Source organism: Aythya fuligula, chromosome 1 (genome assembly GCF_009819795.1).
Source record: "Aythya fuligula isolate bAytFul2 chromosome 1, bAytFul2.pri, whole genome shotgun sequence".
Lineage (NCBI taxonomy): Eukaryota > Metazoa > Chordata > Aves > Anseriformes > Anatidae > Aythya > Aythya fuligula.
In genome coordinates, this window is record NC_045559.1 from 190,845,633 (window position 1) to 190,862,236 (window position 16,604).

The 16,604-nt window shown below is 36.8% G+C and overlaps 1 protein-coding gene across 5 annotated transcripts; it reads left to right on the forward strand.

The window, feature by feature from the left end:
• The first annotated feature begins 8 nt into the window (after positions 1–8).
• KBTBD3 (kelch repeat and BTB domain containing 3) lies at positions 9–13,124 on the forward strand. Of its 5 annotated transcripts, XM_032190436.1 has the most exons (5): positions 25–80; positions 6,548–6,895; positions 7,683–7,773; positions 8,011–8,252; positions 10,638–13,124. In XM_032190436.1, the coding sequence occupies exons 4-5, from the start codon at positions 8,029–8,031 to the stop codon at positions 12,256–12,258; spliced, it is 1,845 nt and encodes a 614-aa protein (XP_032046327.1). In that variant the 5' UTR covers positions 25–80; positions 6,548–6,895; positions 7,683–7,773; positions 8,011–8,028; the 3' UTR covers positions 12,259–13,124. The 5 variants fall into 5 exon arrangements, with proteins under 5 accessions (XP_032046358.1, XP_032046327.1, XP_032046347.1 ...); XM_032190456.1 differs by lacking the exon at positions 6,548–6,895 and having other exon boundaries at positions 36–80; XM_032190426.1 differs by lacking the exon at positions 25–80 and having other exon boundaries at positions 6,290–6,895.
• The last annotated feature ends 3,480 nt before the right edge of the window (positions 13,125–16,604 follow it).

Below are 16,604 nucleotides of genomic sequence, written 5' to 3' on the forward strand. Positions count from 1 at the left end.
GGAAGGAGCCAATCCGCTGACGGGGCTGCCGCCGGGGGGTGGGCCAGAGCGGGGCGGCGAGCTGCTGGTGGCGGCTGCAGGTGGGTGCGCGCTGTTCAGCGGGGAGCGCGGAGGTGGGGAGGGGGGCAGCTCTTCGCCGCTTCCACAGGAGCAGCGGCGGCACCGGGAACCGCCACGCTCCGGAGCCCGCAGTCGGGCTGCAAGAGGAAAAAACGGGCCGGCAGGATGAGTCCTCCCTTAGAATGAAGGGAGGCGGCGCACGGCGCATGCGCGGGCGGGTGGGTGGGCATGCGCAATAGCGGCACTGAAGCCGCTGCCCGCCCCTGACGGGCGGGGCGCTGTGAGGGCAGGGGCAAAGAAGGGGACGGGGACGGGGACGGGGTCGGGGTCGGGGCGGTGTCACCGCGGGTCGGGCCATGAAGGCCCCGTCTGGCCCCAAAGGCCTCCTGGGGCCGTTGCTTTGGGTCTCTGGGGGGCAGGAAGGGCTGAGGTGGGGCCATTTTGTTCCCCTGGGCTGCGGATTGGGGGCCTCGGGAGCGGGCAGCCCCGCTGGGCACTGTGCCTGTGGCTGCGCCCGTCTGTGCTGGCCCTCAAGTGATAAATAAAAGTAGTAAAGGGGTGTTAGGTCCAGCGTTTCTGAGAATCTGCTGTTATTCAGCACCCCAGCTCACTCTAATGTGAAAAAAAATAAAATGCTGTTTTGCCCCAGGCCGGGTGATGTGTTGTCTTCCTGCCCAAAATAACCCCAAGTATAACTGCATGCAGGTTGGGCTCTGCAAAATGTTTTAAATGCTGTAGTAACAGCTGGGGAAGAAAGTGTCTGAGCAAGGCATCAGCGGTGTCATTTGTTCCTTTTCAAATGTGATTCCCATTCTTCCCCTTGAGTTAAGCAAGGGATGTCGTACTCACTCCCTTGTGTGTTATTCACAGTGACACTGAGTGAAATGACAGCAGAGGAGGATTTAGTACAGTCAGAAAAAGCAGGAAAACGCTGCTTATGAATACTAATTTTTATCTGACTCTTAACATTTCGACTATTGTATTCAGCACACTTTAAGGAGGAAATAGTGGCCTTATCAATATTCACTTAATGACTTGTTATATCTAATGGAATAGGGATCTTACCTAGTTCAAAAAAAAAAAAAAAAGAACTCTCAGGTCTGATTAATAAGTGTGACTTGTCTATACTTTCTAGGTATAGAGATTAAAACATATACTTGAAAAAAAGTAGCTTATTTAATGAAATTTTTTAACAACAAGCATTACACATAAGCAAAGACTGAAGTTTGAGATGCACGTCATGGTGTGTAAGATAATGATGAGTAATTCAACATAAAGCCACATTTTGATTAGAGGTAAAATGGGCTAGAATTATAAATATGCTAAAATATCCTATAAATGTGTTCAATATTGCATGTACTCTTTGAAAATAAAAACTTATTTTTAATCACATACAGAAATTAAGAGACTAGAAAACCCAGTAACAGTAAAAGCAGCAATTTTTTTCTCTTCCGGAATTTGCAGTTATTACTTTTGCCAGAATTAGAAGTACAACATTGCATTTTAATTCACTTTTTTTTTTTTTTTTTTTTCTGAAAATGAAAATTATGATTCTTGACCTTTCTTATCTGAAAATAATTTCCAAAGGAACCTGATGATTTTAATAAATCTAGCTTTACAATAAAATCCAAGCAGTTTGAGTTCTCCTGATTATTTTTTTTTTGTCTTAATGGATTTATGTGTTTGTGAAAGGATATGCAATTACAGACTGCTGCTTGCAGAGAGGGAATCTTCCACATTGGGAATGTCTGCAGGAACCAGTGCAATTTCACTGCTTCCTGCTGGTACCATGCTGTTTCTTCTTCTTCCTTTTTTTTTTTTTTTCTTTTCATGCTGTTTTTTTTTTTAATCACTTCTAAAGTATTCAAAACTTTAAAGTCTCTGTGTCACCTTTTCTCCTTACAGTACTGTCTAAGTATGTTTTATTGATAAATGCCACTTTTTTTGTGGAGTAAATGTCTCATAATGTCACATGCATCTTTTTTGATTGTCTGAAAATGATTGACTAAGTATTAATTTTCTGCGATGTTCACTTATTTATGAAAAAGCTATGAGACTGAGTTGCACTGAATTTCCAAGACAGGAACCTGGAATTCTGTTACTGTTTGAGACCTTAGATAATTGATACAGTGGAGACAAATAATAATAAAATACAGAAATGCAGAACTTTCTACTTAGTATTTATACTTCAATTGTCTTTTAATCCATTCTTGCCTGTACAGTCAACAATTAGAAGAGTTACCAAAGGTACCCTTTAGACACCTGTTCCATTCATTCTCATCTTGCTGAATCAGGAGCTGTTAAATTAGATGTGTAGTGGGAAGCTGTGTGTTTAAAATTTGACAATAAATTATTAATTTCTCCCCCTTCGAATAGATCAGGAGTGAAAACAGCAAATTGTCTTAATAACTATGTAGAGTACTTGAAATATTAAAAATAAATTTTAAAATATTAATTTAAAACATTGAACTTGACATACCGAACCTCCTGAGATTTTATAGCATTCTTACTACACTAAAGCAGTTGGAGGTTAGGAGGGAGTATTTTTTCAAAACTTACACTGTCTGTACAGTTAAATTTTGTATTAGAAAACTAAAGCCTCCTCTCAAAAATGAATAGAGTTTCTTTATCTTCATTGTCTTTCTTCCTAGGTACATAAAGTATTCTGTAAAATAACAGCATTTACAATCTCTCTTTTTTAAAACCCTTTTGTCTAGTAAGGCACACCAACCAAGTTGGGAGCAGGTGAGGTGACAAAGGCTACTTGTTTCTCATGAGATAGTTCTCATAGGTTAAGAACTATTAAGAAATAGTATCTTTTCTTTAATTTACAGAGTGTTGTATAGAGAGTGCTGCAGCACAGTGATATTGTGCTTTGAGATAAAACAGCTAAAGGGTGCTTTACAGTTTTTTGTTAACCTTTATTTGGTACTTCAGTGTTGAGTTTAGACTGTTTCGGATGTGTGCATTATTAGAGGAGAGAACATTTACACGGAGAATGTTATTTGTGCTGTATGAATGCATTGGTCAAGTAAAATTGGCGTCCAATGTGCTGGAACAGTCTGGAGCTTCTGTTCAATTGCAGAGGTTCAGTCATGTTTATTGTCAGGCAGGCATGGCCCTGGCATGTTTTTTTTCTCACAAAATGCTAGCTTAGGCACAATATTTATATATGTTCTATACTTTCACAAAACATCCATTTGGCTATTACAAAGTTGGATATATTTCTATATAGATTTTTATTTTACTATTATAAATCATCGTAAGAGTTTGGTGTTAGTCTCCTCCAGCGTTACTTTGTACCATGTCCTCCTCATCTGGGTGTTCATGCTTGATTCTTACTGTGCGTGCCTTCATCCTTTCCTTGTTTAATAATTTTACCTCTGTTACCCACATAGAATGGCACATCTCATACCATTCTCATCTTCATTAGCACAAAATGTAACTAACCACTTTATCTGTTAGTCACAGCATCTAAGGCTATCTGGGCTGTCGGTTCAGTATGTAAACGCAAGTACTTTCTATGGCTATGTTCTGATTGTTATAACTGAAGTCTCAACTCAATCTGAATTATGTAATATTCATAAAAGGAATATTCATAAAAAGTATAAAAGGCAAGTAAACAGCGCTGGGTGTGCGGGGAGTCTATGCCCCACCAACACGCACGCACGAACATCAAACATTCTAAATATACAGAACATTGCTTTACATACTAAACCCGAGTATGCCTATACATACGTACAATCAGGAAAGGTAACAAACAATCCTTTAAGTTCCATGACTTAACAGTCTCAATTTTCCATTCCTTTTGAACAATATGTCTTGCTTTATGTTGTCAAGCAACTCAGCCTTTGGGCCTTATGTATCCTGTTCTTCCTGAATCAAAGAAAAACATATCCATCTCCTTTTCAAGGCCAGTGAGGCCTGGGTCAAAAGGCACGTCCAGGTCAGCAGGGGACGTAACAGCAAAAGCCTTTGATGGCTGTAGGCAGAGGGGCCGATGGTGTAGGGTGCCACCTCAAATGACACCCTAACGACTGCCATTACCTTACCATCCCCACCTCCTGTTGTTCAGGTGCCTGCTGCTTTGCCTTGCTTTGTGGCCAGATATGAAATGGCCATTTCTTGCCATTCAGCTGTCAGGTGGGCAGAATGTCTCACATCTCAAGTGGAAGTCTGAACAGGCAGCCTTGGAAGGTACATATATCTTCCTGATTATGTGTTTAAGTGGGGTTGATCTTAAATAAACATCTTTGTCAAATGTAATTGTAGTGGCCAATGGGTCACTTTGTGATGTGACTTTCAAGTGGGAAAACTTTAAGGGGGTTTGGTTTCATTTTTTAGAAAGCTGGGCTGATACTTACGGGTACACAGAACTCTGAGATTGGAAAAATCAATGATTAAATTCCCTTTGACAAGGCAGAGTGGCAACAAAGGGGATAACCATACAGTAAGAGCAGCAAATGATCAGCCATGACCAGATGGAGCCCACAAGCACAAAGATAGACAACAACCCAAGGCTCCCTTTTGTCAGGGCGTCTTCATCGAGGAGGCCATATGGCAGGTAGCTGAAGGGTTCCTGAGACTGTCATCTGTCCCTCCCGACCTCTTCAGGATGCATGCCATGAGTCTTGCCGTTCTTATGGCCAGTGGTGTGTCTACCCAGTGACCAAAATGTGGCATTAATGAGTACAAGATGTGAAAACATTAAGTACGTGAGCAAAGAAGCTTTGCTGAGTGGTGGGGTACCCTCAGTCTGGTCACATCAGAGACCACGTTTGGTCTCAGAGCAGGCAATACCCAGCCCCATATGCCAGTACCCAGAATCTGATGTGTCACATTGCAGGAGGTGCCAGAAGGCAGTTGTGTGACGAGTATCTGTGGGGTTGTGTCATGGAAGAGGGCCTGAGAAGGTATAGCTTTTGTGTGCCTTGGGAAGAGGACGTATGGCAAACAGCCATACGTTAAGAAATAAAAATAGGAGATCCCAAGTCTAATGAACCATCTACTGAAATTCTGTTCATGGTAATAATTCATGTAAAGACAGGCTCGGTAACTGGAATCCTGTGTTCCTACAAGGAACAAAAATAAGGAGTCTCATTGCCCAGCTTTTCTGAACTCCAGACCTACGCAACATATGTCTGCACCCCCCATGTTTGAACTCTGCTGTCAGGAACTTGATCAAATATTTATAAATGTAATTGCAACTATTGATTAATTCATATGACTTTGTAGAAGATGCATGAAATAATTATAAATACTACTTGGCTCTGTTTTTAACGTACAAAGTTTTAGCTGAATTGTTCAAGGTATTTTGTAGGGATATAAAATCATGAACAGATCGGTCAAACTGGTAATATAGTACCAAAAATATCGTATAATGCAGGAATTAGCTACAGAAGAAATGAGAATTGATGTATTTTTTTTCTACTGAAGCAGAGGGAGGAGTGAATTAGGCTAAACCATGGCACAGTATTATGTATATCTTCCTTAATGGTGGACAAAACCAGTTGCAGTACATCACTGAAAATTGCTTTTAATTTAAAATAAGGAGACACTGCTATCACAGATTAGGATTAAGATGCACCAGATGAATAGTGAGACGCTGCTGAGAATTTAACCATCATGCTGTACAATAAATCTGGTAACAATGAAACAAAGATGAGCTCAAACTGGACTGAGTGAAGAAAAAGCTGCAAGAAATAATAAGCAAAAGAAAAATTCAGTCTCATAAATGGTGTTAGAAATTTTGGCAGTTGTTTAATTCATCCGAACAAACATGGATGAAAAAGAGGATATCATCACTTGATGGTTGTGAGTGACTAAATATCACAAAGGAAAATTAAGTCAAATGACAGTTTTGTCCGAAGAACAAATACGCGTAAGCATTAATAAATTGAATGTGTACTTAAAAGAACGCTTGCAGTCTTGTCATCAATAGTAGTGGAAAAGCCTTTCAGTGGAAATAGTGGTGGTAAAAGAAAAATTGGAAAATATATGCTTTTATGAAAGTGATTATATGATGTCTTTGCCTGCAGAGATGGACCTGATGACATTAGATGTTTCTGTGTTCCTTATACAATGATGAATGTTTCCGAAACTGGTAATTTTACCCACAGAAAACAAGTAGTAAGTCAGAGTTTGATACAGAAATTACATATAAAAGGAGGAACATGTCTACTATCTATTATCAATTCCAGAATTTGTTAAAAAGGTTTACATGTCCTTTAGAAAAATTTTACTTTACATAATGCTAATTAAACCTTGAAATTGACTTATTTTAAGTTTCATTCAGTTGTGGGAAACTGATTTTACTGAAGTGACTGCTTTTGCAGGTTCAGTCTCTTGAGGAGTAGAATTGAAGGTCATAAAATTCTAGAGAATTCTGACATACAAAAAAAAAGCTTTATGATTTATGGAAGTTGAGGTTTATGAGGCCATATATTATCAGAATAAATGGTGGTCTTGTTCTTCTGTATTTTCCTAGTTCCTCAGGCTTAGAATGGAAAGAGTGAATACATGAGATTGTCTGGCCATGGCAAGGAGAAGATGCCTGTTCCAAGGGTGCCAGTGCTGGGAGCAAGATCAATGGATCTCTTCTATTCCAGGAGACATGGAGGTCTATTTGTGGTTGGAGCTACCTGACTAGATAAAAGCGTAGATCAGTCTGCTGTGAAAGTACCTCCCATGAAGAAGACTGCCTGATGGCGTAGTTTGTTCTGAATGTATCACCTGATTAGTTAAGCCTTTTCATGAAATTTAAAAAGCAGAATCGATATTTTTATGGTCTCTGTGTTTGGCTTGGATTTTTTTATCCCCTTCTTTGTCAATTCAGGTGGGCCATTATCTATTGCTAATTGGAATTGGAATTGTGGAAGCAGAATCCTCTAATAGAAAAACTGTGCCGTGTTTCCTTAAGCTTTGAAATAGGCAAGCTTGACACAAGTTTCCAGCAAGGCCAGCTTATGCATCTGTAGCAGTATAAATACATCTCAAGACAGGTGTAAATAAAATATATTTAAAGTTTCTTTATGCCATAAAAGTGGAATAAAATATTTTTAATGTACAAAAAAAAAAAAAAGCAAAGCCCAACTTACTGTACAAACCATGCACTTTATTCAGTATAGGGCTTTTCACAAGAAAACCTCGTCTACTGAAAGGAAGATTGCATTGTCTTAAGTTTAAATCAGTTCTGAACCCAGTTAATGTTTACGTCTCAGTAAGTGGAGCTCCCAGCATGCAGCATAAGCTGTAAGCAAACAGCCGGCTTCAGGGGCAAATGTAGAGGTTGCAAGGTAAAGTCAGTGTCAATTACCTAAACACTCAAAGCTGTACTGTCACCAAACTGTCTCTAAATGACCCCACCTGGTAACCCCTAGCAATCCTGTGACTAGGCCAGGGTGTGTTTGTGCTGTTATTTTCATCTGGAGTACCTAATGGGAATCCAGGAGCCTGTATCTCCTGTGCTCTGTAAGCCTTAGAAAGACCATTGGACTCCTTTCCGTTTGGGGGTTTGTAGTATGCAGATGAACCTTCTTAAAATCTAAAAATATGTAATGAAATGCTCCTTTTCCATCTTCATTTTTCATCAAATTATAAGAGTGTGCTTTTTTTTTTTTGAGGATAAGCCTAGGAATACTCTCATGATCATTAAAATCTGTATCACACTCCTTGGTATGTTCCCTGTGGACTCTATTGAAAAAAATCCTACAGGTAGGTACTATTTGTATATATGCTTTTCGCTACGCATCAGATATTTTACTTTTCAAAGTATGTCTTCTTTATGTCTTTTGCAAAGTAGAAGTATTATTATCAAATTCAGTGTAAAAGTCACTTAAATTTAGAACCGTACATAAGACTTGCAAACCAACTTCAGGATTTGTGTTTTATGGCACATTGATTAAAAAAATAATGAGACTGTAAAATCCATTACTTATTTTTCCGTTTCAGGAGTAGATTGAAGAAAACATGGCCAATCAACGGGATTACATTAGCAGACCTATTTGCAATGGAATTTCTGTTCCTGAAAATAAAATCAATTCCTTAGTGGCTGAAGGTCATGGACAACAAATTCTAAAAGTACTACAAAAGTTCAGAGAACAAAATATATTTTTTGACTTTAAAATTATTGTGAAAGATGAAACAATTCCTTGTCATCGTTGTGTACTGGCAGCATGCAGTGATTTTTTCAGGTAAACATAATTTTGGCATGAGTTTGCAGGAAATGGCTTGTAAGTACTCTGGGAGGGAGGGAAGGAGTACCAAAAAATAAAAGATAAATCACCACAATTTTCATATGTCTGCAGGGTTTTGATCAACATGGTCAAACATCATATTAAGGATACTTAAAATTAAAAAAAAATAAAAAATTGCAGTGTTATATTTCCAAAATTATATGAGGACCCTATGAATTTTAGATGCAAATAGCAGGCTGTACTGTGAAATAAAAATGTCAAACCATAACTGCATGACTCTGCTGTTTGGTAGAATCGAAACAAGTTGCCTGTACCTATACTTGAAGGACTGCAAAGGTATTGCTTGACTGTTTGGGACAGGCTATGTACTTTGCACATTTACATTGTGAAACGTAACAGGCTGATTCCATATACATCTTGTATCGAACAATTGTGGATAAATTGTTTGTGGGGCTGGATTTTGTTATAATAAGATGAGTGATCAGCATAGTACAGTTTGTCTTCATAGTTATTTATCAGATATCTAATATTTTTTTCAAAACTACAGAGTTCAGCCTTTCAGCATGAAACAAACCTGTGATTTTCCTTCTGGTACTTAAAGCTATACATTCTTAAGGGACAGATTTTTCATGTACAGAATATAAATTTATGAAGAACTTTGCTGAGCTTTTCATTAAGAAGACTCAGTCATGCAATTCCATGCTGAAAATCTGTTTCCAAGTACACTTTTTACTGAAACATGAAGACACTGGTAGAAAGAGCTTCCAGTGGTAATTTTTAGAACTGAAGTAAGCACATGGTAACGTGGCCTTTTTACTACCTATAGTCATTTCAGGTTAAAATTTGCCAGGAGGGTTTGCATGTAACAGCTGCTAACAGCAGCCATCAAAATTAGACGTTATCCTGGAATGCAAGGCCCGTTTACTGTCTTTATGGAATAGAAAGTATCCACATCCACTACATGAAAGATTTTTCATCTGAAAAATTATATTTCTCACCTTCGGACTTCTCTTAGTTTTGGTTTCACTTTGTGAACCCAATATTCATCAATATTTTACTCCCTACTGGTTAACTTTTAAATCCAAAGCCTTTTCCTAGACTGCTTTCCTCCTACTGGTATCATTCAGTTGCTGTTGTGGGTAAGTGAAGCTGTAGTACATTTCCTAGGCATCCAGCATCCTTTCTATTTTACTCTACAACTTAGAGATTTATATCATAGCTCTTGGGTCAATGAGGAAAGGATTCAAAAGATTGGGTTGTTTAGTATGTAAAAAGTTCTTTGGGATGTAAGTTTCTTACTGTAATTTTACCTTCTTGTTCAGGTGAGTTCCTGCTTTACCTGATTTTCACTTTCCAAAGAGTATGCTATACAGAGTGATTTATCTTTTTTTTTCTTTTTGGCTTCATAGAAGTATGGGATTTTAAAAACCACATGCTATACAGATATTAATTGTGTAACAGAGCTCCTTTTGTTAATAGCAACTACATTTGATATATTAATAATCCAGATGTAATACTTAGTATTTTATCCAGATGTACTTAGTATTTTGAATCATTTGTCTAATTTTTCTCTAATATCATTTGTCAAATTCAGGAGCTGTTGCTATCGTGTGCAGTAGTTAAAAGTTAAAAAGTAGTTATTGCATATTTAGTAATAAAATACTCAGTTGCAGTAAAATTTGGACAGACCTACTGATCAATAATGTTTGTTTCATAATGTCAACCATTCTTTGTATTCAGTCACAATCCACTTTCTGCACAAGATTCATTTTATCATCCAATACTATGTCAAAAGCTCATTTTTCTGACATCTGCCTGTACCCATAAATCTATCTGTCAACTCTATAGTAAAAATGAAGGTTCTTCATACTTTTCTCGACTTTCACCACTTGTCCACTTTTATTACTGAGGCATGCACCCATCATCCATCCTGCCATTTGTTCCAGCCTGCAATTTTGAAGGCCTTCTTTTTCTCTTAATTTTCTGTATTCATCCACAGTGCATGACCTAAATCATGTTAGCTTTTTTTGCTATATATTTTTTAAATCTGCCTTTCTTTCTCAGTGTTGAAACTGATGCTGCCCCTAACATTTTCACATCTTTGTTCCCATTGAGAGCTGTAGACTTCATCTAACTCTGAAAATCCATAGAAAACACAGCTGCTGCTATCATTTTTATGAGCTATCACTTTGAATATGTTCTTATCACCACTCCTTTATGTCTGCTACCATATCAAGCAAATGTGTTGTTATTTTTGATAACCTTCACATTTTAGATCTATACAGCCATCCCACCTTATTATCTCCTCCTTCTCACATCAGCTTTCTCTTCTGTTTGCTAGATCCTTAATTTCTGTGTATATCTTCTGTATTTTATTCACAGAGCCATGTTTGAAGTTAATATGAAAGAACGAGATGATGGCAATGTTACTATTAGTAATCTATCACCCAAGGCAGTGAAAGCTTTTCTTGATTATGCTTACACAGGAAAAACAGAGATAACAAACGATAATGTGGAAATGCTCTTCCAGCTGTCATCATTTCTTCAAGTTTCACTCCTTTCCAAAGCTTGCAGTGACTTTCTAATAAAAAGTATTGATCTTGTGAATTGCTTACAGTTGCTTTCGCTATCGGAAAGTTACGGCTCCGACCGCTTATTTGATCACGCACTAGATTTTGTACAGCACCACTTTTCCTTGCTGCTCAGATCAAGTGACTTCTTGGAGATTAATTTTGAGATATTGCAAAAATGTCTTGAGGCTGATGAACTAGATGTCCCTGAGGAAGAATCAGTGTTGAAAGCTGTCCTTCAATGGACCAAACACAACTTAGAAACACGACAGAAATATCTGCCTAATTTGATCCAAAAAGTGAGACTACACCAGTTACCTGAAAAGACTTTGCAAGACTTCCTGCACTCTGAAGAATATTTACTGAAAAGTGCTAATTGTTCAGTAATAATCAATGATGCAGTTAAAAGTGTGCAAAACTTTAGTGGACTGTTTCCAGATGCACGCCCTTCAACGACAGAAAAATACATATTTGTTCATAAAACTGATGAAGATGGAGAAAACAGGCATACATTTTGCTATAACATCAAAACAGATAAATGGAAAGAACTACCAAATACACACATGATTGATCTTCCAGGGTCAAGTTTATCTAGCTATGGAGAAAAAATATTTATAACTGGAGGATGCAAAGGGAATTGCTACAGGACCGTCAGGCTTCATATTGCTGAACCGTTTCATGATGCCACAGACCAAACCTGGTGCTACTGCCCAGTCAGTAACGAATTCTCCATCGTGTCAGCTATGACAAAGCCAAGGACAATGCACACATCTGTTGTAACCTTAAATCAGTTGTTTGTAATCGGTGGAAAGACCAGAGGAGCTCAAGAAACCCGAAGTCTTTTGGATGTAGAATGTTACAATCCCCTTTCCAAAGACTGGAAATCTGTAAGCCAACTACCAAGGGGTATCTACTATCCAGAAGCAAGTGCATGTCAGAATATAATTTACGTTCTTGGCTCAGAAGTAGAGATTACTGATGCCTTTAATCCATCTCTTGACTGTTTCTTTAAGTATAATGCTATGACTGATCAGTGGTCGGAGCTTGTAGCAGAATTTGGGCAGTTTTTCCATGCAACTCTAATCAAAGCTGTTCCAGTGAACTGCACGCTGTATATATGTGATCTCTCCACCTACAAGGTCTACAGCTTTTGCCCAGAAACCTGTGTATGGAAAGGGGAAGGATCTTTCGAATGCGCTGGCTTTAATGCAGGCGCAGTTGGGACAGAAGACAAAATTTATATATTAGGTGGTGATTATGCTCCAGAAGAAATCACAGATGAAGTTCAAGTCTACCACAGCAGTAGGTCTGAGTGGGAAGAAGTTTCCCCAATGCCAAGAGCCTTAACTGAGTTTTACTGTCAGGTCATTCAGTTTAATAAATATAGGGACCCCTGGTCATCTGTAATGACAATTTGCTCCGGAGAATTTTGAAACTCTTGTGTCAGATGAATCTATTTAAATGCACAAGATTTAGAATAGATTTTTAGGTATTAATTTGCAGAAAAATATGTACTGTTTTTGTTTTAAGTTATTCAGTTTAAATTGTCAGCTATAGACTTGTTTTTGAAAGGGTCCATAAAACTGTCACTCATTATATATAAAGTATTTTTAGTTTTATATACAAGTCTTCTCTGTAGTTATCTGAATTTTCAAAACACTACATTTCAAGAAAGAAGTTATGAAGAATTCATCTTGTAATGTGCCATTATTTCTGTAATAATCACAGTCAACCTAGGAGACAAATTGCTGAGTGAAAAAAGTACTTGTGATACTGTTTTCCCTATGTAACTGAAGTTTAAAAGAAATCTATATTCATGTGTTGTTGTTTTTTTGTCAGCTTTATCTTATTAGAATGACCTTAGCAAAGGCAAAAGCCAAAGTGACCTTCACAGCATTAAAACCAGGTATCTAACATGAAGAGACTGATAATTTCTGTCATCTTACATCAGCTCTTCCGTTTGACCAGTTTTTCTCCATCCTTGTGCCTTAGTAGTAGCTGTACTTTCCGTTGTCATCCCATAGCTGTGGCAAGAAAAACCTTGGTGCCATTTTGCAGGACGAGAAAGATTTCTACAGGGTGGATGATTCCTGTGGGAACTTGATGGTCACCTCAGTCGCTGAAAGGAAAAACGCTTCGAACAGAAGTCTTCCATCGCTGAAGTCTGCAGTGCTATCTGATAAGCAAGCTGCACAGTAAGCTTTAGTTGTTGCTTCAGTTAATTATGGGAAAAGTTTGTATCTTGCCATATATAAAATACAGTGCCCATACCTAAAGTAAATAGTATTCTAAAGTGAAATAACACCTTATTATTATTATTATTATTTTTTTTTTTTTTTTTTTTTTTACTTCTATAGTATTTTAAACGTATGACACTTTCATCTTGTACTTCATAGTAATTTTAAGTGGTAAAATATTACACGGTAAACACTACATAATATATTGCTTGAGAAACTTCCTACAGTAATCTATCATCATGTTAAAATTGTAATGGACTTTCAGTATTACTATTAGTGTAGGCATACATAGTGAAGTAAATTTGATCTCATGCATACAAACTGGGAGCTGTGTCTAACAGAAGGACACTGGTGTTAGCTAGGTTTCATAAACTCATTTGTAATCTTCCCCAGCCTGATAATTTTCTTTCTTTCCAGATATTTAAATAAGGTTTTGGGAGCCCTTATATACTGTTTAAGCCATAAAGTTGTGTTATGCCAGGCAGAATGGTTCTAAACATCTAAGCATGTCTTTTCCAAGTAGCTGAAAAATGAACAAAATTTAGTGAGGTAGCTAAAAAATCTTTCACACAGCTTGAAGCAACTATGTGCAACTTTCGTTATCACATCTCTACTGCATGTACTGTTTGCAAAAGTCAAGCTCAACATTTGCACTTAAAGCTTGGTATCACCTTGCAATGTATTTTTCTTTCAGATACCAAACAATGGCAAGCTCCAATTCTGTGATTTTTATAATTTGTTATCAGATATCTTTAAAAAAGTACACAATATTTATCATAAATATTTTCATAAGGATATAAATGAAAATTATGCACATTCGGATAACCTATTACTAGTGGAACCTTCCACCTTGATAATTTCTATTAAGGTATGTGTCAGTTCTGTAGAAGTCAATAGTTTGTTTTAGCAGTATTTCAGATAACTTCCACATTTATTTTGCTCTTTTCATCATGAGTCTCCAACTCATAACTACATTTAGACAGGTACCTTATAGAATCACCATATGAAAATGCAAGTATTTTTATACTGGAACACAACTACTTTTCATTAGTGCAAACCAAATGTATTGAATAGTTTAGGAGAGATGGAGAAAACTATTTCTGCTTATTGAAACATCAAGAGACAAATAAATAGATGTACAGGAGAACAGTAGTTTTAGCTTTAATAAGGCTACTCAAGGTAGCAAAGAGACTTCATTAACCATTAATTATTGCAACTTGTCACTTTCCATCAGAAATACTAATTCTTTGCTTGTGCTTTCATGCTGTTTTTATACCCAAGTAATAAGTATGCAATTTATGCAATGACAAAAGTAACATTATGCCCATAGCACGTGGGTAGAAACCGCTATGCAAGTTGGAAGAACTAGAGAAGTGCGAGTTATTTAATTGCCACCGTCCTGACCAAATTGGTGGGCCACATAAACAGCACTGAGTCAGTCACAAATTAAAGTGATGCTCTTTCCTCCAAGTTTTTCCTTCCAGCACATTTTATCTGGTGGTCCTCCATCCAGCTACTTGCTATGTGCACACACCTCTGTCACATGACATCAGACAGAGCAATGGCGTATGTGGTAAATTATACAATATATATATATATAGTGAAAACGATGCAGCTTTATTTGGAAAAACACATGCTTCTTTAATATTCTACGCGACATTTGCACAGGAACTAACGTCAGTTCCCAGTCTGACAAATCGTTCATGGATTTCAAATGGAGTTTAGCTGTCTTAATTGGTGATCAAGAAATGAAGTGGTAGTGTCAGTTATTTTACACTATTGCTTGTAAGAAGTTACTGTGAAATAGAATGAAATTTCTTCCATTATGTAGGTAAGCCAGTGGAGGAATAAAAAGGCTGTTTGCTGTAGTTTCACATACAAGGGTTAAATCTGATAGCGAAATTAAGTGCAGAAGCAGCTGTGTTAGAAAGTCATGGTTAGAAACAAGGCTTTATGATATGACTAATGGCCTATATTCCGCATGCTGTGATTAATACCCAATGATAGATGAAATCTCAGTGAAGTCAACTACACTGCTCAAAAGAATATGGATTATTTGTTCGAGTTACTTCTGTAAGTCTGGATCAAATATATATTTTTAGTTCACTTTACACAGCAGCTATGGAATTTAAAAAGATCCCCAAATTCATGCATTTTTTTCTGTATTTTTTCTGATTTTAAAAGCTCACAGAACTTTATGAAAATGTACATTCCTCTAAAAACAGTCCATGACTAGATTAATGATTACCTATGTTCTCACTGAAATATAGTAAAATGTTTAAAACATTCAAATTGCATGTAAAAGTATATGCTACTATTTGCACTTAAATGATGTAACCAAAACATTTCTAATAGTTGTCTATTATATGTCACAGAACACATTATAAGCATGACCAGTATAATATACATTAAGATAATATATTGTATGTGGGACTTCAATACCCAGTAATGATTATATTGGAATAATCTTAATTTTTAAAGAATGCTATCAAAACATTATGGCACTTTGGTAATGTTATCATATTGGTTGAGTTATAATAAATATCAATTATTCAGGTGTTTATATTGATTATGTTTGCACAGACCTGATGATCATTATTTATGTATTAATGAATTTATTTTCTATATTCTAAATACATTAATAGTAAGTCAGTTTACTGCTGTTAGAAAATCATTATATTTTAAAAATGGAGTAGATTTACTGGGTCAGATTTATTCCTGGTATTACTCCATTAAGAAAGCTGTATACCTCTTCTGATTATTAGTAACTGTTAGGTAAGGTCTAGGATATAGGATGTGCTGTTTGCATTTTGAAACGTGGAGTCTACTTTTAGATGTTTTTGTTTGTAGTTGACCGACAGGAGGCAGCACAAGATCTACTTTAATTAAAACAGAATTAAACCAGGGATATATTTGACAATATTTGTATCTGAACGTTATGCTCAGTTTATTTTTTTTTTCCCTTCCAACATCCAATACAGCATAGAGATCAGTAACATTTTGCTAATGCCTGGGCTCTGCTGATATGTGGAAAGTGCGATACTGTATGTTTGCTGAGATGTTCATTCTTCTGTGAAATAAAGCACTGAGCAACTGAATCCTTCTCAGGTCTGTTTCTGTTTTTTTTTTTTTTTTTTTTTTTTTTTTTTTTTTTTCCTGTTGTTTTCCACTGAGTTTCAAAATACAGAGAATCAACAATATTTCTAATTAGGTTAACAATTAAAGTATGTTTTTGAATATTAGGTTGACACATAGTAGAACATTTTGAATATTAGGCTGTGACCAAGAGCGAAGTTAGCAGGCATAAAAACTGCAGTGAGAGGGTTTTGTTGTTGTTGTTTGTTTGTTTTTTAATTATCCTTGGACTTTGTATATTGTTATATCGTTTGTTTATCAGTTTGCACCTAGTAAGCCAAACTGATTGTCTGCTGGAAAGCTTTAAGATTTATTGACTGCAAAGTATTTATTTAGCTTGGTATATTTTCATTGGACGCAACTAGATCACATTGGTATGTAGCATTTTTAACAGTTTAAGTTTTGCA